General features: G+C 41.0%; 1 protein-coding gene across 1 annotated transcript in view; it reads left to right on the plus strand.

Moving 5' to 3' along the window:
• Window positions 1-16,889: 16,889 nt before the first annotated feature.
• LOC121972256 overlaps window positions 16,890-25,971 on the plus strand; it is a 29,485-nt gene continuing 20,403 nt past the window's right edge. The window contains exons 1-5 of the mRNA XM_042523944.1: window positions 16,890-17,573; window positions 17,652-18,617; window positions 18,876-19,361; window positions 19,599-20,195; window positions 21,051-21,225. Coding sequence (XP_042379878.1) covers window positions 16,890-17,573; window positions 17,652-18,617; window positions 18,876-19,361; window positions 19,599-20,195; window positions 21,051-21,225 — 2,908 coding nt within the window. The remainder of the gene's footprint in view (window positions 17,574-17,651; window positions 18,618-18,875; window positions 19,362-19,598; window positions 20,196-21,050; window positions 21,226-25,971) is intronic.

Below are 25,971 nucleotides of genomic sequence, written 5' to 3' on the forward strand. Positions count from 1 at the left end.
CCTGTACAGGACTCACACACAAAGATACACAAGAAGAACAAAATACAAGTTGATACAATACTAAACCTTACATGATTTTCACGGTAGAAACCCTAGCTTGCTTTTCTTCTTGCGTGTTGTTGCCTCTTGAACCTTGGAAGTGCACCAGCACTTGTTTCCAAGAGCCTCCAAGAACTAGCTGTGAGCTGTGGAGAAGATGCTGTGTAGATCGGAGAAGAATCGCATTGCTGTGGAATGAAAACCGTGCGAAGAAGAACGCCTGCCAACGGAGATAACCTGCACCAACGACCGGATCTCAATCTATTGAATTGCTCTCAATCGATTTGGGAGACTTTGGATTGATTGATCGATTGATCCAGAGCGCCTCTGTGCTCTCTGGAACTCGCTTGAATTGATTACCCTATCGATTCACTAACCCTCGTGCGATTTCTGTCTCTCAATCGATCACTCGATCGATTGGTGGCTCCTAATCGATCGGGTGATCGATTGGGAGGCATTCTGTGCAACACCGATTCCTTCCCAATTGATTCACCGATCGATTGGGAGGAAGTAATTGTCGCGGGACTCACCCAATCGATCAACTGATCGATTGGGCATGAGTCAATCGATCAGTTGATCGATTGGACTCACTTGTGACTTGCCAAATCACGTCCAAAGTCCCTAAAACCGACATCCGGTCAACCGTGACATGTTGGGGCATCATGCCTAGCATCCGGTCACCCTCAACCTGCCAGGACTTCCTCTCCAAGTGTCCGGTCAATCCCTTTGACCCACTTGGACTTTTCTCCTCGTGCCAAGTATCCGATCAACCCTTTGACCTACTTGGACTTTTCCATACCAGGTGTCCGGTCAACCTTGATCCACCTGGATTTCCATGTGCCTGGCTTCACTCACCAAGTCTTCTCTTCTGCCTAGCTTCACTCATTAGGACTTCTCATCTGCCCGACTTCACTCACCAAGACTTTCACCTAGCTTCACTCACTAGGGTTTCCCATCTGCCTGGCTTCACTCACCGGGACTTTCACCTAGCTTCACTCACTAGGTCTTTTACTTGACTTCACTCACCAGGATTTCTCAACTGCCTGGCTTCACTCACTAGGACTTCTCCTCTATCTAGCTTCACTCACTAGGTGTTTCACCTGACTTCACTCACCAGGATTTTCCAATTGTCTGGCTTCACTCACTAGTACTTCTCAGTCAAGTATGCAGTTAATCTTGACCTACTTGACTCTTCTTCACATTTAACTGGTCAACCTTGACTAGAGGATAATTGTACCAACAATCTCCCCAAATGAACGATTGCACCTGCAATCTTCATATATTGTCAGTCTCCATGTATTGTCAAACATCGAAATCCAAACATCAAGACTCAAACTTGAGCCTTCTCAAGCTTAGTCAACCAGGTCAACCTTGACCTAGGGAATATTGCACCAACACTCTCGTCGAAACTTGATCCATTAATTTTATCCACTTCCGGGCACCCAAACCCCTCCAGGAGCCTGGACCGTTGACATGGGTTCGGCTAGTCGTCGAGCTCCAACTCATCTTCGGGGTGAAATTTGTGGTCCGGGCGCCTGGACTAGCTTCAGTGCTTGGCAGTTGCCCCCAACGAGGCTAGTCCAGGCGTTCGAATCCCTTTCGGGCGCTCAGACTCTCTTTTTTTAACAACTTCTTTTTCTGTAAAAAAGGGTTAGTCCAAGCAACCAAAAAATATATTTACCCTACAAAACAAGGTTAGCACAATATAATAAGATAATAGTAATAATTAGATCTTGTCTCCCCAAGACTAAGATCTAGTCAAGATTTCAACTTAGGTTTCCCAAATGGACCTAAGTTGGACCGACGCCTACAGTTCCTTCAACGGGGAACGCACCCTCACTTCTCCTCTAGTTGTTTACTTTTTACTTATCAACTGTAATCGCTTGACTTGCCTTTGACCCATCAGGTCTTCTCACCAGTTGTCAAGTCCATAGACCTAAATAGACTTCGGTCGGTTGTCAAGCCTCGCGGACCCAATCGGACTTTCCACAAGATATTGGGACCTATCTGTACTTCACATTAGCTATCGAGTCCTATAGGCCTTGCTTAATTTTAGCCTGGTGTCAGGTCCTTTAGACCCGTCAACTCTTGCACACTTGGTAAAGCAATTAAATTAAAAACATTCTAACTTTAATCCACTTATCATTCATCAAAATCTGAGTTAGATTATTAGTGTAAATTGCACCAACAATCTCTCTCTTTTTGATGTAATGACAACCTGAGTTAAAGTTAGAAAAAATAATATTGAAAAATAATATGCAAAATACAAACAAATGATCTAAGTTATTTTTAAATTTGTTCATTTGATCAAATTTGTTTGTCTTTTTCTACATTAACCCTTAGGCATTCATAAAAAAATCTAAGGTAAAAGAAAGACAAGCATAAGAAATAAGGTCAGTCATTAATGCAAAAAAAAAAGGTAGCCTGGTGCACGAAGCTACTTTAAATTATAATTTAAAGTAACTACTTTATATATTTAAGATTGAGGGAGAGGTTTGGAATAATTTGAAAATATTTTAAGAGCATTTTCTAAGTAAAATTTTTGGCAAAGTTGTTTTCCAAGTAAGGCTAGATAAAAAAGCTTTTAAGGAAATTTCTTCACAATTCTTGAGTAGTCTTTTTTCAAAGAGAAATTTATAAGTTAATTTTTTTAAAATAAGGATTAAAATAATTCTTAAGTAAACTTTTTCAAAAATGTCTAAATAAAATTTTTCAAAAATTTCTAAATAAACCTTTGAAAAAAATTCTAAGTTAATATTTGTAAAAAAAAAATTCTAATCAAGAGTTTCAAAGTAAGAAATATTTTCAAAAAAAAATATCCTAAGTTTAAGATTTTCAAATCAATTTTACATAAATTTGTTTCAAAGTAATTTGTTAAATAGAAAATATTTTTCTAACAAAGATTTTTAAAGTAATTTAAAAAAATATTTTAAAGTAAAAAGAAAAAATATTTTTCTAGAAAATATTTTCAAAGAAATTTTAAAGAAAACTTTTCAACTTTTAAAGAAAACTTTTCAAAATTTTCTTAGTTTCTTCAAACTTTTCAAAATTTTTATAAGAATTTTCAAAGTAAGTTTCGAGAAAATTTTTTCAAGAAAGATTGGAAAAAATTCTATGTAGGATTTTTAAAGTAGTAAAAAAAATTCAAAAAAAAATATTTTCAAAAATATTTTTTAGGTAAACATTTTCTAAAAAAAAGTTTAGTAAATGTTTTAAAAAGGATTTTATGTAAGAAATATTTTTAAGAGTATAGATTTAAAATAATTTTTCAAGAATTGCATAAGTAAAACATTTTAGAATGATTAGATCCTCCCTTGAATTTGATATCTTTATTTAAAAATAATTATTCAACTATCAATATCCTTAGTATATGTCTAACTGTTAGTTACTAACTATCTACAGAAGATAGTAGTGTTCACTTGGTTAGTCAAGTTAAGCAAAATTTGATCCAGCTTATTGTTTATTAAAAAGGATTGCTTAGCTACATTAATGTATTGTTGTATTTATAGCTCAGACTTGTTGCACTGATATAAGTATCTGAAGTCCAGGCAAAAGGCCTACACATCTAACCCATTCTATGTTTTTGAATACATAATCAATGTAGACCTAATATATTTGTGAGATGCTCATTCCCTAGATCTATAGGATCATGCTTTCTATGAGTTCGATCTAGACTAAGGCTAAAACAATTTTGCAACACTAGAGAAATGGAAAACTTTTAGAAAACATAAGTAAATAATTTTCCTAGAATTTGTAAATTACTTGAAAATTTGTTTGATAATAAAAGTCCTAGTCTATCGTGTACATTCCCAGTCATTTTGTAGATTACTGAATTCAGATTCTGGTAGTAGTTTAGTGAAAATGCCAGCTAAATTTGACTTGGACTTAATATAGTTAAGTTCAATATCTCCTTTGGCGATGTGATCTCTAATAAAGTGATGCTTAATTTCAATATGTTTGGTTCTTGAATGATGCACTAGATTTTTTATTAAGTTAATTAACTTGATGTTATCAATATAGATGTTTACATTTTTATATTATAAGTTAAAGTCTTTTAGTATGTGCATTATCCATAACAGTTGTGCTATATACTCACCCATTACTGTTGGAACCCCAAGGTGTTTTGATGTGATCAAACAAGCTAAGTTAGGTCCTGCGTTGTCTAACCCTTGTGTCTAAGTGTGCAGGTGTAACAACCCAAATTTCCTCATTTGGAGTCCTAATAGTGCTTGAAAATATTTAGAAATGCTTTAGAAATATTCTAGAGTTTTTTAGAAATTTTTAGAGTATTTTTATGTAATTTTTGGAGTTCGTTTGATATTTTTACCAAAAGAAACAAGTTACAAAAAAATAAAGAAATTAAGCCGAGGTTCGAACCGGAGACCTCCGGTTAAATAAAGCCTTAAGTTGTCTCGACTGACTAGGAACCTAGCAGGGCTGTGCTGATTAAATAAGGGACGAAATTAATTTAAGTAGTAGTTAAGTAGTAGTAGTTAAACAGAAAATAATTGGGAAAAAAAGGTTCGGCTGAGGATTCGAACCCACGAGCTCCAGCCTGATCCAAACCTTAAGCGAATCTAGCTGACCAAGTGCCCAAGCGGGCATTGCTAATTAAGGAAAGAGCAGAAAATATTTATATGGTAGTAGATAACAAGAATATCGAGGTATTAAGAGAGGAATCGGGTTAATCTTCCGTGACCTAATTTCTTCTTCCCTTCTTGTGCGTCGGCGTTTTTCTTCTCGGGCGAAACCACAGCAGGAGGTTAGGGATCATCTCAGGCGGCCGACCAAGGTGTTCTCCAACGGGTTTTCTTCACTATCACAATCCCCTCGTCGAGGAGATTTCGTGGACACGAAGAGGAGCCGAGATCTTCACTCCTCTAAAATCCTAGAAGCGTTTGAGTCACTCTCTTCGGTTGTGAGTTCAAGAACACGATGTAAGCGTTTCTCACCTGCAGTAAGAGTGGTTTTCGAATTTCGATTTCATTCTGTGTTTTCGGTAGAGTTTGTGACTTTTGAATTTCCTGCCGTGAATCTCAAAAGAGAACAAAGGAAGGTAAATTGTATTTTCGGTTGAAGCATGCTTGAAGGATTTCGTTGCCATATGAAAACCCTAGGATCTGTTGCTATAAGAATATGTGTTTTATTAAATTCATTAGGTGTTTATGAGTAGCTATAATAAAGAGAGACCAAGGTTTGTTTCCTCTTTGCATTGCTGTTGTGGTATGCTCGGATTTTCTTTCAGACTTTGTAATTGGTTTTTGTTTACAGAAAGTGAGTTTAGTTTCCATTTTTCAGAAAGTGAGTTGGATTCTGTTCTGTTTGTGATCTTAATGTGAAAGTCAAGTTGTGCCGTGAAAGGGGCACAAGTAGTTTCTGTTTGGAATTTTTCCTATGCAATCTGGTCAAATTTGGCTATTAGACAATTAACATGAGAAAGTGTACAGATTTAATGTATAGTTTTGGTTTCCAGTAGCATGCTGTGGGTTCTTGTTTTTGAAGTTCTAGTAGTTTCTTTTATTTTAGTTTTAATGCATGAGTGCTTGATTGCTTCAATTGCTATAATCTGAACCCTAGATTTAGTTTGTGCTTATGGCTTTAGAATTTCAGTCTAGGTCTTGTTGATTATTCCAAGCACACAGATTTAATTTTTTCTTGCCGCCACAACATGCATGAGATGGTTTAGTTTTAGTTTCCTATATATATGAAATGGATAGTTTAGTCTTCGGTGTTGGTGTTTTAGTTTCCTTTTTTAATTGCCGAGGCATATGTTTAGAGTCAGCTATTTTAGTCCTTTTAATATGAAGCATGCAGTGTAGGTTTTAATTCCAACAAGTTTTAGATTTAGTTTAAGCTTGTATGCAGATTTTTATAAGTATTGCTTGCAGATTTTTATAAGTATTATATGCAGAACTCCAATCTTAGAGCAGATTTTGATTAAGCTTATAGTGCAGAATTTTGATTAAGTTTATAGGCAGATTTGATTAAGCTTATAGTGCAGAATTTTGATTAGCATAGTATGCAGTTTTATTGAGCATTTCAGTACAGTTTTATTAAGTATTTTCATGCAATACTGTTAAGCATTTCAGTGCAATGTTAATAAGCATTTTAGTGCAGTTTTATATGAGACATTCTTTTATTAGAGGTATTAACAAGTATAAGAGAGATAAAGAAAAGAAAGAAAAAGGCCAAGGCCTTAAGTAGATCCTAAAGTCAAGACTTTAGGGATTTTGGCACACAAGATGCTTGTTAAAATGCCAAGGCATTTAAAGAAGAAATAATTAAGATAATAAGATATTTTACTTTGAAGAGGCTAGTACCCGACTTCCAAGGTTGTCGTTAAACAAATCCAAGTGTCTAATTCCAAGGTCTTGGCCCTGGTAGACCAATGTCTGCTCTTTTAGGATTGGTGGCTCGCTACCTCAACCTATTAGGGAACGCGCATAAGATGGTACTACGCCTGGGCCCAAAAGAAGTTGATTATTATTTTGAAGTATTAAAATATAAGTTTTAAACAAGTGAAATAAAAGAATAAGTTTTAAACAAGTGAAATAAAAGAATAAGTTTTAAACAAGTGAAATAAAAGAATAAGTTTAGAACAAATGAAATAAGTTTCACTTTGTTTTAAAATCAGCAAGTTTAGTTTTCTTTTATGCTAGCATGTTATTTAGATTAGCTTACTGTTATTTGCTAGTAGGTGAGCATGAGCAGCTTTACATGTTTAGCATTTCAGTTTGTTATGATTCCTTTACTATTAGATGAGCATAAGTAGTTTTCAGTAAGCATTCAGTTAGTTTATGTTATAGATATATGTACATGCATATAGAGATTTTGTGAGTTAGATAGCGCTTACTAAGCAATTTTGCTTATAGATTGCATTTCCTCTTACTGCAGATAAAGGAAAGGAAAAGCTATAGTCAAGGAAGGCGACAAGGAGGTGCGGATGGATGTGTGATGCCTGGACTATAGAAGCCTTGGGACTTAGTTTAAGAATTTGTTTAGATTAATTCTTTATTTAGGTTGATAAGAAAATTTTGGAGTAAGAAGTTGTATGTCATTATGTTTCCGCTATTCATTACTTGCATGATCTGATTTTATTAAACTGCGTGGTGATGTTATTTCTTTTGTATATGTATGCTCCATATAGTCACCGGTACAGAGGAGATGCTGCCGAAATTTTTCGGTAGGAATTTCTCTGGGGGCGTGACAAAGTTGAGTATTGTTAATATTAGCATAAGTAACACTAGTAAGTAGAGTTAATAGTTAAGTAACGGTCACCTTAGAGAGTAGTAAGGAAGGTGGGTCGTTACAGCAGGAGCTTAGGAACACAGGAAGTCGAGCGGAAGACGCGGTTAGCGAGAAGGACGGCACGGGAGAGAGCCGACGGGCTCGGTGCGTCCGAGGGATGAGGTGACCGAGGAAGAGTACACCGATGGACGAGAAGAACGTGCGCGGTGTTCGAGGGATGAGAAATCGGGAAGGAAGGCTGCTCGAGGAGAAGGCCGGAACTTGGGTTCGGGTGAGCCATATTCCGGATGGTCAAGATCACCCAAGCGAGCAGATCCGGAAGAAAAGAACCAGACCGAGGCGAGACTGAACCAGAGAAGAGGTCCCGGATGAAAAAGTCAATATCTGTTGACTTTGGGCTCCGGGGCGCTCGGAGCAGTTCGGGGCGCCCGAAGCCCTCCGGGGCGCCCGGAACCATTCCGAGCGCCCGGACCAGGATTTTGACCAGGATCACATCAAACACGATCTGATCGTTGGGGGATAAGATTTTATTCCCCCAGGGCGCCCGAAACCCCTTCGGGGCGCCCCGACCAGTGCTATAAATATAACACTGATATGCACAGTTAAATCATCTCACTTGTAATCAGTTTTCTCTGTGCTTTCATTTCTGTTTCTTTTATTTGTGTTGTCAACGCTGTAAAGAGGCTACTCCGCCCGAAGGAGATAATCAGATAGTGCACTTACTTTCCTTGGATTAGCAATCCCTTGATTGCAAACCAAGTAAATCTCTTGTGTCTGCTCTTTTCTTTTAGTCTCTTAGTTTTATTATTACAAGTGTCTTTTAAATTAGTTGAATATCCGAGAAGAGTTTTTGGTTTAATTTTTGTAGGACAATTCACCCCTCCCCTCTTGCCAGCCTCCAAAGGGACCAACAAGTGGTATTAGAGCAAAGCGCTTCAGGAGGACTAACTGCCGATCGAAGCAGCAAGATGGCCGGACCAAGCATCGTTCCACCAAAATTCGAGGGGGACTTCGTAGACTGGAAGCGACGTATGGAGGTATTCCTAAGAACTAATTTTGAAATTTGGTTTATTATGAAGTATTGTTTTGTAGCTCCGATGAATCAAGATGGAGAAGAAAAAGAAGAAAGCCATTTGACAAAGAAGGAGCTGAATGAGTCTGTAGCGAACAGCCGTGCAGAATATCACTTGCTGAGCGTGTTGCCACCTCAAAAGGTCAACCGCATAGGAAGCTATGCATCAGCTAAAGAACTCTGGGAGAAGTTCCTGGAACTCCACGAAGGCATGTCCGAAGCAAAGCTCGCTAGAAGAGACATCCTCCGGAACAAGCTGATGAACATTCGTTTGGAAAAAGGTGAGAAGGTAGCCAGTCTCCATGCGAAGGTAAAAGAACTGATTACTGGTCTCAAGAACCTCGGAGAAACGGTAACAAATCGGGAAACATTACGCTATGCACTCAACGCGTTTCCTAGAACTTCAGAATGGACATCAATCGTTGACGCCTACAATATTTCGAAAGACCTAGAGGTAAGTACTTTAGAAGAACTATTCTCCACTCTTGAATTGCATAAAACCAGGTGTGTCGAGACAACAAAGGAAGCAAGCCAGATGATTGCACTAAACATAACCAAGAAGGATGAACCCGAGTCAGATTCAGAAGACGATCAGGAAGCATACAGGGTAAGAAACTTTAAAAAGTTTTTTAGATCTAATAAATTTAAAGAAATACATAATAAAAAGAATCCAAGAAATAGAAGAAGGATGCGTTGCTACCAGTGTCAAAAGGAAGGACACCTAAAAGAAGATTGCCCATAACTAAAGAAGGACAAAGGCAAGATTCCCAAGAAGCACAAGAACCTAAAAGTTACTTGGGATGACATTTCTTCATCTGAGTCCGAGATTCAAGAATATGCCGGGATAGCACTGATGGCAGGCTACGAAGGACAAAGTACATCAGAACCCAACATCGATGAAGGGGGAGCGACCTCAGATGGAAGTAGCGAAGCAGGGGGAGATTTAGGCTTCAAGTCTGATATGGTAAGTGAGGTATGCCTCTTACCCCCTGATGAATTTTACTTTGGTATTAAGGCAATGAAAAAATCCATATATAAATTAGAAAATGAAATTTTATAAACAAAAAGAATTTTGGCAAAATAATATCTTATAGAGGATTTTGAAAAATTGAAAATTGAAAATGAAAAACTAAAAGAAGAAATAGAAAGATTGAAAAAATCTAATGGTTCAAATATTTCTACTTTTAGAAATTATAGAGGTTTAAATTGGTATTATAGATTTCATCAAAGTCAAATTAGAAATATATCAAAAATCTATGTACCTAGGAAATACTTGGTTAATCCTGTAGGTAGGAACCTCTACTGGGTTCCAAAAACATGTTTAATTTAAAATTAGACTTAGCAATTTCAGCAAGGAAATTAAATAACTAATTTCTTTATGAGGCTTTGTCTAAGGAAGTGGTTGTTGCTCCAATAACCAAGAAGGCCTAGTGCCTCGCCACAACCTGGAAGCCAAGTATCGAAATGAAAAGTTTAATTGACTAACTGAAAAAGTATTAATTTAATTTACTTAATGCTTTAAAAGAGTTATTTAATTTGTGTTAGAAAATATTTAAAATTGATTTAGAAATTTTTACCTTAGAATTTTTTTTTTATGAAAATTGCCTTAGAATGTTTTTTTTTAAAATTAGATTTTTTTTTTGAAACTGTTTTTAAGATTTGCCATAGAAAATTTTGTTACCTTAGACTTGTTTAAGAAACCCTATTTTTTATGTGATCAAAGGGGGAGACAGATGTTAAGTCTAGGGGGAGGTATATAATTTTTAAATTGAAATATCTTTGGACTTAATTGCAAATATATTATTTTTATTGCATATATTTTTCCTAACTTAACTTGGGTTGCTCACATCAAAAAGAGGGAGATTGTTGGAACCCCAAGGTGTTTTGATGTGATCAAACAAGCTAAGTTATGTCCTGCGTTGTCTAACCTTTGTGTCTAAGTGTGCAGGAGCTTAGGAACACAGGAAGTCGAGCGGAAGATGCGACAAGCGAGAAGAACGACACGGGAGAGAGCCGACGGGCTCGGTGCGTCCGAGGGACGAGGTGACCGCGGAAGAGTACACTGGTGGACGAGAAGAACGTGCGCGGCATTCGAGGGACGAGAAGCCGGGAAGGAAGACTGCTCGAGGAGAAGGCCGGAACTTGGATTCGGGTGAGCCCTATTCTGGATGACCGAGATCACCCAAGCGAGCAGATCCAGAGGAGAAGAACCGGACCGAGGCGAGATTGAACCAGAGAAGAGGTCCCGGACGAAAAAGTCAACATCTGTTGACTTTGGGCTCCGGGGCGCCCGGAGCCCTCCAGGGCGCCTGGAACCATTCCGGGCGCCCGAACCTGGATTTTGACCAGGATCGTGTCAAACGCAATCTGATCATTAGGGGATAAAATTTTATCCCCCTAGGGCGCCCGGAACCCCTTCGGGGTGCCCCGACCAGTTTTATAAATATAACACTGATCTGCACAGTTAAATCATCTCACTTGTAATCAGTTTTCTTTGTGCTTTCATTTCTATTTCTTTTATTTGTGCTGTCAACGCTGTAAAGAGGCTACTCTGCCCGAAGGAGATAATCAGATAGTGCGCTTACTTTCCTTGGATTAGCAATCCCCTAATTGCAAACCAAGTAAATATCTTGTGTCTACTCTTTTCTTTTAGTCTCTTAGTTTTATTATTACAAGTGTCTTTTAAATTAGTTGAATATCCGAGAAGGGTTTTTGGTTTAATTTTTGTAGAGCAATTCACCCCTCCCCTCTTGCCGGCCTCCAAAGGGACCAACAATTACTATGTACTCGACTTCAGTAGTAGATAAAGCAACACAGTGTTTTTTTCTACTAAACCAGCTGACAAGTGATGGTCCAAGCAATTAGCATTTGTTGGGGTTGCAAGGTTGCAAACATAGTCCCACATTGAAAACACATAGAAAAGATCATGGGTTTATAAGAGAAAAGATATCTCCATTGGCATGAGGCCTTTAGGGTAGAGCTCAAGAGCAAAATCATGAGGGCTTAGGCCCAAAGTGGGCAATATTATACCATTGTGGAGATATCTAAATTCTTTTTGATCCTACAATTGGTATCAGAGTCCAGACTACAAGAAGGTTTAACCACCGACTGTGCACAAGAGCTATGGTATTGAGCCATGTGGGTACAATAATGACCTCGAACAAAGAAAGTGGGGGCTCCTATGTTCAGATCAAGAGGACCAGATACCAAGCAGGAAGTCCTAGTTGCGGTTAGGCAAGGAAGTTCTAGTAGGTCGGGTGGACTGAGGGTCAGGAAGACCTGGTGGGTCGAGGATCGGACGTGGGAAGCATGTGGTCCTTTGTTTGAGGGGGAGGGGGGGGGGAGGATTGTCGGGGTTTCAAAGTTGCAAATATAGTCCCACATTGAAAACACATGGGAAAGATCATGAATTTATAAGAGAAAAGATATCTCCATTAGCATGAGACCTTTTGGGTAGAGCTAGAGTAAAATCATGAGGGCTTAGGCCCAAAGTGGGTAATATCATACCATTGTGGAGATATCTAAATTCTTTTCAATCCTACAACATCCACCACTTGTACTTTTATGATCTAGTTTATAGCCAATATAATCTAAGTCAGAGTAACCTATCAGTTCAAAATTAGGTGTTCTAGGATACCAAATTCCTACATTTAGTGTGCCTTTCAAATATCTATTTTTTTTACATTAGTCAAGTGAGATTCCTTAGCACAAGTTTGGCATCTAGTGCATATACTTGTTGGATAGTAAGCGTTTGATAGAGGGGGGGGGGGGGTGAATATCGATTAAAAAAAATTATCGAGAATATGCGGCGGAATAAGTAAAGCGAAAAAGAAATGACACAAGTAATTTTTTACTTGGTTCGGAGCTTGTGTCGACTCCTACTCCAAGGCCCGTATACAAGGGTGCTTTCGATGGGCAATCACTAATAATTCAAAATGTAGATTACAAAACAAGTACAGGAATTATTAGAGAATGAAAGAACCAATAATAAAAAAAATTACAAACAAACTAGCAATTTGTCGGAGAGCTTTCGCAGCGTCGCAAGAGTGCAGAAGAGCAGATCGTGAGTTGTGTTTCTGACTTCAGCCTTGACCCTCCTTATATAGGAGGTTCGGGGTGCCCGGAACCTTCGGGGTGCCCGGAACCTTCAGGGTGCCTTGGATGTGACGTAGCCGAGCCAATCAATGAGCTCCACTTGGCGAGGCGACGTTGGGATAAAATTTCATCTCCCAAGCGCCCGGATCCCTCCCGGGCGCCCGAACCTCCAAGGCCCCGAACCATCTCGGGCGCCCGGACACAAGTTTTCCAGCAGCTTCCTTCCTGCAAGAAAACATTAGTTCAGAGGCAAGCATATGATATATATATCCTGCAAAATAAGATGTTAATACAGTTTAAGTTTAACAAGTAGAGTATTACTTAGATTTCGTGTAATTTATGCGAAACTATTTTTAGGGTTATTGTGGAATAACCTTAGGAAAAATTTTAGGAAATTTTAGAAATTTTTCTGGATTTTTCCGGAGGTCGTATGACTAGTTTTGCGGGGATAGGAGTGGAGGTCTGTTTAGAAATACATAGGGTTTAATTTCCTTAACCATAGGTGGACCATGTTAATAAGGGTTCCCTCACTCACTCGAACCCGATAACCCGTTTTTTTTTCTTCTTAAACCCCTTCTCCCTCGCGCACAGTAGCCCGACCCGACTCTCTCTTCCTCTCTTCTCTCTCGCACGATCGCCCTGACACCGACGCTTACCCGACGATCAGCGATTCTCTCCTTTATCCCTCGGTGGCGCCGGCGAGGAGGGATCTCGGAGCATTGGGAGGGAGGGGATCCTATTCTTTCCCCTAACCTTTCCTTCTTCTCTGGTCTCGGCGAACCGCGGCGACGCACCTTCGATTTGGGGTTTTCGCCTGCTGTCGGAAGGGGATCGAGGGCGTCGGCGTTGGATCTGGGCAGCGTCGGCCGAGTAGAAGAGGTAACAACCATTGTCCCTCCTCGATCTCTTCTCTGTTCGTTAGCAAGAACAAGACCGATCGTGCCCTAGCCGCGATCTTGAGGTAAGAGGTTTGGTTTTCCGTGTTGATCGTGAAGTTTGAAACCCTAATCCATCTTTTGTGAATCGATGCTGGTGATCTTTCTAGGAAGCAGGAGGTTGTGGGGTGATTCTGGCCACCACAGCTCAATTGGATCGATTTCTCCACTGTATCAGTGATCAAGAAACAGAGGTAAGGAAATCAATTGGTTATTATTGTTCACAGAATTTTTAGTGGTTTCCTATTGTTCTGTTCTTGATCCGATCAGTGAAGATGCTAGGTGTAGTTTATTGCTCGTAGGAGATTGATATATTATTGATTTCTTGCTCGGTTATCTTAATCGAACAGTAAGGGCAGTATGTACTGTGTACTCCTTGATCTAGATTAATGCTGGAATCAACCCTACTTGTTCGGTTTGGTTGTTAGAAGTCTTGGTGTACGGTTTCACTGGAATTTCTGTGAGTTAACTTGATCTAGAACTTTGTTTAGCAGAAATTGGCAGACAATGTTCTGTCTAATTGCTTCTGTGGGTTGTATTGGTCAAAACTAGTGAGCAGTTAACAGTGAGCTGAGATTTTGGCTTAATAAGGGGTTTGCAAATGTGGATTAACCTAAATCTGAAATGAGATTTCCATGATGTTTAGGTTTACTTCGGGTTAGGTGATAATGGAAGATTGGAATTAGTTAAGGATCTAATAGGAATTTAGTTTTTGGATGTGTTCAGCTAGGTTAAAAGTTTAATCTAGCTTTACTAATGGAAAAAGGGTAGTAATCACCGCTAGCTATTACTTCTTAGTTGGCTATTTATTTGTAGGTAATTCACCTACTTGTAGTGTACACATATTTAGTTATATATTACATGGATTGTATGTGTGACACAGGACCTTGATCTATACGAGCAGCGTGACGTGGGGTGGTTCTGTTGATTGCGGGATATATCGAGGCGGGTATTTCTTCCTTAATTTCTATTTAGTTCTTTGAACTTTAAAGCATGGTTATATTTGGATAATTAGGTTGCATTCCTTAAATCTGATTATTTGTTTCTTTCCTGCTTGTCACTCTTGCTTGATCTTTGATATGATCGGGTTTGATTCGTTACAGTCTCTATTCTTGTTATCTGTGACTCTATTGTATATACACATGTAGGGTGTTGTAGGGATGACTGTATTGGATATTTGTGGTCTATACCTGTCTAGGTTGTGATTGGTACGTGTTATGGGCTTTACATGATTAACCTTCCATTTGCATAGTGGTATGTGTAGTTACGTCTGTTGTGGTTATTGGAGGTGTTTATGAGGTTTGAGGTTGTTGCATGGATGATGATAATATATATATATATATATATATATCATGTTCATCATTCATTGCATCTGATGATCGTTGTCTCCCTTGTGGTTGAGAGAGTCATCAGTTAGTTTGGTTTAGCGCGCACACTCGGCCACTCATGGGTAGTGGTAGCTGGAGCAGTTGCCGCTTGTCCTGTTGTGCCACCCGGTCACGAGGTTTAGTGAGATCCGGCGTTGTGAGCAGTCAGGGAGCCTGATGCTATATAGTTAGATAGCTACTAGCGGACTGTCCACCTCGACCACTCTATTGTGGGCTGGAGGGTAGTACAGTCGTCACAGACCCAAGCCTCTCGGCCATACAGGGGTCGTGGTGTCTAGAGAGGTGGCGGGGGTGACCATGGAGCATGCATGCACTTTTGCATATGATGCACGGTGCATCTGTGGGGATATTTTTGCATACATGCTTACTAGATATTAGTTGCATGTGATTGTGTATTGTTGCATTTGTCTGAGCTATGTATGCTGCATATGGATGCCATGCTGCATACATGTCATTTACTTTACATATATTTGCAGTCGTATACGTATTGCACAGGTGTCAGGAGTATGTTGTTGACTCGGTGGGTTTACGGATCATGGTATCAGGGTATTGGTTCTGTTCGGGTATGTACATTTATGTTATGTGCATTTATTATGTCAGGTATGTTCATGCACAGTTATTTTATCAGATATGGATAGATGAGTTATGTTATGATAGCATATTCTTATTCTTTACTTATGGAGACTGTATTCTTTGATTCCTATCTCATTATGTAGACCATGCTTTATCCTGTCTGTACCCGCTGAGTTCCCTGTACTCACCACCCCGTCTATATTATGTTGGTTTCAGGCAGTAGGTAGATGATATGGAGATGCTTGGAGTATGTTGCTGGCCGGTCCCCTGTCCCACGTCATATCCGAGGACCTTTATCGGTTTTGTTTCTCTTTTCCTACACTTCGTATTTGTTGGGTTTAGAGTTGTGAGAACGAATTGTATTTTTGATACGTGTATTGTGGACTTGTATCTGTGATGTGTTTCGTTGACTTTTGTATTTGTGGGTTTCCTCTTCGCCTTTCCGTTGTGTTTTGATATGGCCGTGTGGGCTACATATTAGTCGTATGCTTGTTTTCATTTCTTTTATCCAGCCGTGTAGGCTGTGGATTTTAACTGCGTGGTTGTGTTTCTTTTGTGCACATATATTCCAGCCGCTTGTGGCTGATGTATTTTGCTTGTATGTAAGATTCAGATTGTCACCGATATAGGGGAGATGCTGCCGAAATTTTTCGGTAGAGACTCACCCGGGGCGTGACAATTTAGTGGTATCAGAACGAGTTTACGAGGCCTATTTCTTTTCGTGTTTTGGATTTTTGGAGGTTTTCGTTATTTTGTGTTTTGGATTTTGAGGTTACGATGTCTATTTCTCGAGTCTTGGATTTCTGAGGATTGCGAGATTTATGAGTTTTACGAGGACTACGAAGTTATGAGGTTTTACGCTTGGGATTCATATTTTTCCGGTGTGACAGTTCGGATATTGGGACCAGGCAGCGGCAGGATATCTCCAAGCTATAGGATATAAGTTAAATTACTGTTGTATTATATTGTTGTAGTCTTACCTTGTTGTTCATACCAGGAATGAAGCGCGGAGATACGACCCCCCGTCCGCGTCGTGGTCCGGGGTGACCACGGAAACAACCTATCGAGTCAGTGGAGGCCGAGTCAGAGGAGTACGAGGCGCATTCTGTTAGGGATCCTACAGAGGTCGAGATTGATAGTAGTAGGCAGACTCCTCAGGTTCCTATGAGAGATCCAGGTTTTCAGCCTCAGGTGGTTTCTCCTATATTACCCCCAGTTATCCCCACTCCGGTTGCTACTCCTTGGGTGAGGGATAGAGCACGTATTCCACTATTGGCTCGGTCGGTGAAGGACCGATTCACTCTATTTCATGGGGTTCCCGACCCGACTGTTGCTCGGTCTTGGTTGGGGAATGTGGAGGATACTTTTGAGTATTTAACGTGTACTGAGGAGGAAAAAGTTGAATTAGCCGCGTACCACCTATGGGATCAGGCTGTTACTTGGTGGAAGATGTAGAAGACACTATTCGGAGATCGGAGTATTACCTGGACTTTATTCCGAGATGCATTCGAGAGACAGTATTTCCCAGCTCCTTATCGTATGGCCCGTCGACAGGAATTCTTACATTTGAAGCAGGGGGATAGATCTGTGATGGAATATGATGCAGAATTTAACCGGTTAGCTGAGTATTGCCCTCATTTAGTTGCCCAGGAGAGTGATCGGTTAGATCAGTTCACTCTGGGTCTTGCAGTATATATCCGTATCAGGATGTCTGGATTCACTCCTAGTACGTACCGGGAGGCGTTGGATAGAGCTTTGATGATTAAGATGACACAACAGCAAATTTCCCTAGAAAAAGGAATGGATAAGCAAAATGCCCAGGGTACGACTCCAACACAGAAACAACAGAACCAAGGTCAGAAGAAACGGAAGAAATGGCAGGGATCCCGGGCTACTTCAGGGGAGTCCTATCGATCATCAAAGACAGGACGATCATCTGCTGGTTCTTCTAGACCTTCTCAGAAGGACTCTTTGGGTGGACTTAGATGTTTTAGATGTGGTGTTGAGGGTCACGCTAAACCTGACTGCCCATTGAGCCAAGATATATGTTACTACTGCAAGCTTCCGGGGCATGTGAGCCGCGATTGTACCCTGAAGGCTCAGCTGCAGGCTGCCAAGGTTACTGCTCAAGGAAGTCATAATACTCAGACTCGACGGCCGAAGGGACCGCAGAAGACGCAGAGCACTCCACATCAGCAGAGTATACCACCTTCTCAAGCACAGGTATACCATATTTAGAGTCAGCAGTACCCAGCAGTACCGATGGCTATGCAGTATTCCTCGACTGTCCCGTCACATCAGATGCATCCAGCACATCAGTATTTTCCGACGCCACCTAGCTCTTGTCCGGTGATCCAGTCTCAGCAGTTAGCTACTACTCCATCAGCACAGTTTCAGACTGGCACTGAGATGCCGCCGGCATGCACGGAGGCAGGACGGGTTTATGCTATTACTCGAGAGGAGGCACAGCGGGCCGAGGGATCGGTCTTTCGGGGTATGATTACTGTTTATTCTTTTCCTGCTGAATTGTTGATAGATACTGGTAGTTCCCATTCTTTTATTTCTCGGGTATTTCTGAGTAAGATTTGTAGATTACCAGTTCGTCGGACTAATATATTAGCGGTATCTTTACCCTCGGGAGAGATACTAAATATCAGTCAGGAGATTAGAGATTGTCCGTTGGATTTCGAAGGTCAGACCCTTGTGGTGGACTTGCAGGTTCTAGATATGCTAGAATTTGACATCATTTTGGGTATGGACTGGTTAGCCAGATATTATGCTACCGTGGATTGCAGCGCGAGAGTGGTTACATTTAGACCTCCGGGTCTACCATCCTGGGTATTCATGGGTACCAAGGATGAGGGGATTTTTGTCATCTCAGCAATGCAAGCTCAGAGATTATTGTCTCAAGGATGTCGAGGGTATTTGTTATCTATGATTAAGATCGATCAGGATACTACCACACAGCTATCAGACATTCCTATAGTTCAGGAGTACCCTGACGTATTTCCAGAAGAATTACCCGGCTTGCCCCCGAAAAGGCAAGTGGAGTTCACGATTGAGTTGATCCCGGGGACAGCACCGGTGTCCAAGGCTCCGTATCGCATGGCACCTAAGGAGTTGGAGGAGCTAAAAGTACAGTTACAGGAGCTGCTGGATAGAGGGTTTATCCGTCCTAGTGTGTCTCCGTGGGGAGCTCCGGTACTCTTTGTGAAGAAGAAGGACGGATCGATGAGATTATACATCGACTATCGGCAGCTGAATGCAGTGACTATTAAGAACAAATATCCACTGCCACGTATAGAGGATCTGTTGGATCAGCTCAAGAATACTTGTGTGTATTCTAAGATTGATCTGCGCTCTGGCTATCATCAGCTCAGTGTGAGAGATTCAAATATACAGAAGACAGCCTTCCGTACCCGATATGGACACTATGAGTTCTTGGTAATGCCATTTGGGCTTACCAATGCTCCAGCAGTCTTCATGGATCTGATGAATAGGGTATTCCTTGAGTTCTTGGATCAGTTCGTGATTGTGTTTATCGATGACATTTTGATATATTCTCGATCCGAAGAAGAGCATGGGCGACATCTTCGTATAGTATTGGAGACGCTCCAGCGAGAACGTCTCTATGCAAAATTTAGCAAATGTGCATTCTGGTTATCTTCTGTGGGTTTTCTGGGACATATTGTTTCTAGCAGTGGTATATCCGTGGACCCACAAAAGATAGAGGCTGTTACCAGTTGGGAGCAGCCAAAGTCTGTACAGGAAATTCGTAGTTTTCTTGGTCTGGCCGGGTATTATCGCCGATTTGTTGAGGGCTTCTCTAGCATAGCTCTGCCGTTGACTCAGTTGACCAGGAAAGGGGTGAAGTTTTGCTGGACAGAGTCTTGCGAGACGAGTTTTCAGGAACTTAAGCGAAGACTCATTTCTGCACCTATATTAGTACTTCCTTCTGGAGATGATGGCTTCGTACTTTATACAGATGCATCATTACAGGGGTTAGGCGCAGTACTCATGCAGCATGGCCGGGTAGTTTCTTATGCCTCACGTCAGTTGAAAGAGCATGAGAAGAATTACCCAATGCATGACCTGGAGTTAGCAGTTATTATATATGCGTTGAAAATCTGGAGACATCATCTATACGGGATCACCTTCGAGATATTCACGGATCATAAGAGTCTGAAGTATCTATCTACCCAAAAAGAATTGAACTTAAGACAGAGAAGATGGATGAAATTCTTGAAGGACTATGACTGTACGATCAACTACCACCCAGGGAAAGCTAACGTGGTAGCTGATGCGTTGAGTAGGAAATCTCGAGGAGTTCTTGCTTGTCACCGTGTGATGGTTACAGAACTGGTACAGAAATTTTCTGAGTTGGGATTAGTAGAGCAGGGTCAGACTGAGCGGGGTATTCTGTTATCTATGGTTGCCCAGTCACCCATTGTAGAGAGGATTAAAGAAGCTCAGGCTACTGATCAGCATCTGCAGTTTTTGTGTAGCAGAATTTCCCCAGAACAGCAAACAGGGTTTTCTTGCGATGGAAATGGAATTCTATACTTCCGTGGGAGATTGTGTGTTCCTGAGCTACCTTCTTTGAGGGAGGACCTACTTCAGGAGGCACACCGATCCATATTTGCGATTCATCCTGGTGGTACATGTATGTATAGGGATCTGAGACGTTCTTATTGGTGGGCTGGCATGAAGAAGGACATCGCGGATTTCGTTGCACGATGCCTTGTATGTCAGCAAGTGAAAGCTGAACATCAGAGACCCGCTGGTTTACTCCAGAAGATACAGATACCGGAATGGAAATGGGAGCATATCACGATGAATTTCATCGTGGGTCTACCTAGAACTCGGCGAACACATGATACGATTTGGGTGATCGTTGATCGATTAACCAAATCTGCTCATTTCCTTCCGATCCGTAGGATGGACTCATTAGATCGATTGGCAGAGTTGTATTGTAGAGAGATTATCAGACTTCACGGTGTACCTCTCAGTATTATTTCGGATAGAGATTCGCGGTTTACCTCACGTTTCTGGCAGAGCTTACAGCAGGCTATGGGTACAGAGTTACGATTCAGTACCGCTTTCCACCCCCAGACAGACGGTCAGTCAGAGCGTACTATACAGACATTAGAGGACCTATTGAGATCATGTGTCATAGACTTCGGAGGTAGTTGGGAGGATCATTTACATTTAGTAGAATTTGCCTACAACAACAGTTATCATTCAGCGATACAGATGGCACCTTATGAGGCATTGTATGGCAGAGCATGTAGATCTCCCACCTTATGGATAGAAGTTGGGGAAACACAGATTTTGGGGCCACAGAGTCTTCAGCGTGATGCAGAGATGGTTTGTACCATCAGGCGTAGGTTGTCAGAGGCTCAGGATCGACAGAAGAGTTATGCGGATCGGAGACGGAGACCTTTAGAGTTTTCTGTTGGTGATCATGTATTCTTACGAGTATCCCCTACGAAAGGAGTAAAAAGGTTTGGGTTGAAGGGTAAGTTGACACCTCGCTACATTGGACCCTTCCAGATTCTCGAGAGGATAGGTGAGGTGGCATATCGACTGGCGCTACCACCATCACTTACTGGGGTGCATGATGTATTCCATGTATCTATGTTGAGGAGATATGTACCGCACCCTTCGCATATTCTCACTGATGTATCAGTTGTACTTCAGCCGGATATATCTTATGAGGAGATTCCAGTTCGGATTTTGGACCGCAAAGAGCGTCGGTTGCGGAACAAGACAATTCAACTGGTCAAGGTCGGATGGCGGCATCACTCAGATGAAGAAGCCACCTGGGAGTTGGAAGATAAGATGCGAGCCAGTTACCCACACCTATTTACTGGAGGTGAGTAAAATTTATTTCAGTAACTAGAATAAGTTTATCTACTACTTGCTTTTTGTTGGTAATGGTAAATTTGGAGACCAAATTTTTATTAGTGGGGGAGAATGTAATATATGCGAAACTATTTTTAGGGTTATTGTGGAATAACCTTAGGAAAAATTTTAGGAAACTTTAGAAATTTTTCTGGATTTTTCCGGAGGTCGTATGACTAGTTTTGCGGGGATAGGAGTGGAGGTCTGTTTAGAAATACATAGGGTTTAATTTCCTTAACCCTAGGTGGACCATGTTAATAAGGGTTCCCTCACTCACTCAAACCCGATAACCCGTTTTTTTTTCTTCTTAAACCCCTTCTCCCTCGCGCACAGTAGCCCGACCCGACTCTCTCTTCCTCTCTTCTCTCTCGCGCGATCGCCCTGACACCGACGCTTACCCGACGATCGACGATTCTCTCCTTTATCCCTCGGTGGCGCCGGCGAGGAGGGATCTCGGAGCATTGGGAGGGAGGGGATCCTATTCTTTCCCCTAACCTTTCCTTCTTCTCTGGTCTCGGCGAACCACGGCGACGCACCTTCGATTTGGGGTTTTCACCTGCTGTCGGAAGGGGATCGAGGGCGTCGGCGTTGGATCTGGGTAGCGTCGGCCGAGTAGAAGAAGTAACAACCATTGTCCCTCCTCGATCTCTTCTCTGTTCGTTAGCAAGAACAAGACCGATCGTGCCCTAGCCGCGATCTTGAGGTAAGAGGTTTGGTTTTCCGTGTTGATCGTGAAGTTTGAAACCCTAATCCATCTTTTGTGAATCGATGCTGGTGATCTTTCTAGGAAGCAGGAGGTTGTGGGGTGATTCCGGCCACCACAGCTCAATTGGATCGATTTCTCCACTGTATCAGTGATCATTTCCGGCAATTGAAGAAACAGAGGTAAGGAAATCAATTGGTTATTATTGTTCACAGAATTTTTAGTGGTTTCCTATTGTTCTGTTCTTGATCCGATCAGTGAAGATGCTAGGTGTAGTTTATTGCTCGTAGGAGATTGATATATTATTGATTTCTTGCTCGGTTATCTTAATCGAACAGTAAGGGCAGTATGTACTATGTACTCCTTGATCTAGATTAATGCTGGAATCAACCCTACTTGTTCGGTTTTGTTGTTAGAGGTCTTGGTGTACGGTTTCACTGTAATTTCTGTGAGTTAACTTGATCTAGAACTTTGTTTAGCAGAAATTGGCAGACAATGTTCTGTCTAATTGCTTCTGTGGGTTGTATTGGTCAAAACTAGTGAGCAGTTAACAGTGAGCTGAGATTTTGGCTTAATCAGGGGTTTGCAAATGTGGATTAACCTAAATCTGAAATGAGATTTCCATGATGTTTAGGTTTACTTCGGGTTAGGTGATAATGGAAGATTGGAATTAGTTAAGGATCTAATAGGAATTTAGTTTTTGGATGTGTTCAGCTAGGTTAAAAGTTTAATCTAGCTTTACTAATGGAAAAAGGGTAGTAATCACCGCTAGCTATTACTTCTTAGTTGGCTATTTATTTGTAGGTAATTCACCTACTTGTAGTGTACACATATTTAGTTACATATTACATGGATTGTATGTGTGACACAGGACCTTGATCTATACGAGCAGCGTGACGTGGGGTGGTTCTGTTGATTGCGGGATATATCGAGGCGGGTATTTCTTCCTTAATTTCTATTTAGTTCTTTGAACTTTAAAGCATGGTTATATTTGGATAATTAGGTTGCATTCCTTAAATCTGATTATTTGTTGCTTTCCTGCTTGTCACTCTTGCTTGATCTTTGATATGATCGGGTTTGATTCGTTACAGTCTCTATTCTTGTTATCTGTGACTCTATTGTATATACACATGTAGGGTGTTGTAGGGATGACTGTATTGGATATTTGTTGTCTATACCTGTCTAGGTTGTGATTGGTACGTGTTATGGGCTTTACATGATTAACCTTCCATTTGCATAGTGGTATGTGTAGTTACGTCTGTTGTGGTTATTGGAGGTGTTTATGAGGTTTGAGGTTGTTGCATGGATGATGATTATATATATATATATATCATGTTCATCATTCATTGCATCTGATGACCGTTGTCTCCCTTGTGGTTGAGAGAGTCATCAGTTAGTTTGGTTTAGCACGCACACTCGGCCACTCATGGGTAGTGGTAGCTGGAGCAGTTGCCGCTTGTCCTGTTGTGCCACCCGGTCACGAGGTTTAGTGAGATCCGGCGTTGTGAGCAGTCAGGGACCCTGATGCTATGTAGTTAGATAGCTACTAGCGGACTGTCCGCCTCGACCACTCTATTGTGGGCTGGAGGGTAGTACACAGACCCAAGCCTCTCGGCCATACAGGGGTCGTGGTGTCTAGAGAGGTGGCGGGGGTGACCATGGAGCATGCATGCACTTTTGCATATGATGCACGGTGCATCTGTGGGGATATTTTTGCATACATGCTTACTAGATATTAGTTGCATGTGATTGTGTATTGTTGCATTTGTCTGAGCTATGTATGCTGCATATGGATGCCATGCTGCATACATGTCATTTACTTTACATATATTTGCAGTCGTATACGTATTGCACAGGTGTCAGGAGTATGTTGTTGACTCGGTGGGTTTACGGATCATGGTATTAGGGTATTGGTTCTGTTCGGGTATGTACATTTATGTTATGTGCATTTATTATGTCAGGTATGTTCATGCACAGTTATTTTATTAGATATGGATAGATGAGTTATGTTATGATAGCATATTCTTATTCTTTACTTATGGAGACTGTATTCTTTGATTCCTATCTCATTATGTAGACCATGCTTTATCCTGTCTGTACCCGCTGAATTCCCTGTACTCACCACCCCGTCTATATTATGTTGCTTTCAGGCAGTAGGTAGATGATATGGAGATGCTTGGAGTATGTTGCTGGCGGGTCCCCTGTCCCACGTCATATCCGAGGACCTTTATCGGTTTTGTTTCTCTTTTCCTACACTTCGTATTTGTTGGGTTTAGAGTTGTGAGAACGAATTGTGTTTTTGATACGTGTATTGTGGACTTGTATCTGTGATGTGTTTCGTGGACTTTTATATTTGTGGGTTTCCTCTTCGCCTTTCCGTTGTGTTTTGATATGGCCGTGTGGGCTACATATTAGTCGTATGCTTGTTTTCATTTCTTTTATCCAGCTGTGTAGGCTGTGGATTTTAACTGCGTGGTTATGTTTCTTTTGTGCACATATATTCCAGCCGCTTGTGGCTGATGTATTTTGCTTGTATGTAAGATTCAGATTGTCACCGATATAGGGGAGATGCTGCCGAAATTTTTCGGTAGAGACTCACCCGGGGCGTGACATTTCGTCTCTCCGAGATCGAAATCTAGTCAAGATCTCGACTTAGAGTTTCAAAATGGTTCTAAGTCGGATCTGTGCCTAAGTTCCCTTCTCAGGAACGCATCCTCACAGTCACTCCCCTCCAGTGACTTACCGTCACTTACCTGCCAGATGTCCGGTCAGCCCTTCGACCCGTCTGGGGCTTCGTGTTAGCTACCTGGTCAGCCCGTCGACCTAGCTGAGCTTCCCTGCAACACTGAGTTAGCATAGTATTAACAGAATTCAAGTATAACCTAGAGTTACCTTTTAGGGTTGCCTAGCTTCACTCACTAGGACTTCCATTGCCTGGCTTCACTCAATAGGACTTCCTCCACCTAGCTTCACTCACTAGGGCCTGACTTCACTCACTAGGACTTCCTCCACCTAGCTTCATTCATTAGGGCCCGACTTCACTCACCGGGACTTCCATCACCTAGCTTCACTCACTAAAGCCCCGACTTCACTCACCAGGACTTCCACCACCTAGCTTCACTCATTAGGGCCCGACTTCACTCACCGGACTTCCACCACCTAGCTTCACTCACTAGGGCCCGGCTTCACTCATCGGGACTTCCACTTTGCCTAACCTTTGATTAGGACTTACCTTTGCTAGTCATCTAGTCCTGACTAGACTTCTCACTCCCAAACATCAAGTCCTGTTTGGGTCAACCCTTGGTCATATTGTCAAACATCGAAATCCTAGAGGTCAATTGCACCAACAATCTCCCCCTTTTTGATGTTTGACAATTTTCTTAAGTTAGGCTTGAGTCTTTTAAGGGTTAATTCTCAAGATTTGAGAAATTCGAAAAAGTTTGAGAGTAGGTTAGGAATGTTTCTAACTTAACTTAAGATTTCTCTAACTTAAGATATCACTCTCCCCCTTTGACACACATCAAAAGGATATGAACTTAAGGGTTAGCTTCTATTAGGTTTTGCACCAACAATGCACGAAAAACTTTTTGAAAGTGAGTTTTCTAAGTGATAAAAAGTGACTTTTGAAAGTTTAAGTTACTTTTTGATAGTGTATTTTCAAAATATTTTTCAAAGTGTTTTCACAAAAATTTGTAAAGCAAAGAGTAATTTTGTAAAAGATTATGAAAATAATTTTTCAAACTTAGTTTCAAAGATTTTCAATAGTAATTTTTTAAAGATTACTTTTAATCAGGGCTCCCCCTTAACTTGACACATTCTTAGGATTTCTTATTAACCACAAGTAAAAATTCCTATGTGTCTAGGGGTTTGATCCAAATTAAAAGAACACGAAGTTTGAAGGTGAGTTTTCAAAATATTTTTCAATACAAAAAAAATTAAAAATGATTGTGCACAAAAACATTTTAAGCAGAGCTTGTCAATTTAAGTTTTAAAAATGTTTACTATGTAAATAAA

Source organism: Zingiber officinale, chromosome 4A, assembly GCF_018446385.1.
Source record: "Zingiber officinale cultivar Zhangliang chromosome 4A, Zo_v1.1, whole genome shotgun sequence".
Taxonomy (NCBI): Eukaryota; Viridiplantae; Streptophyta; class Magnoliopsida; order Zingiberales; family Zingiberaceae; genus Zingiber; species Zingiber officinale.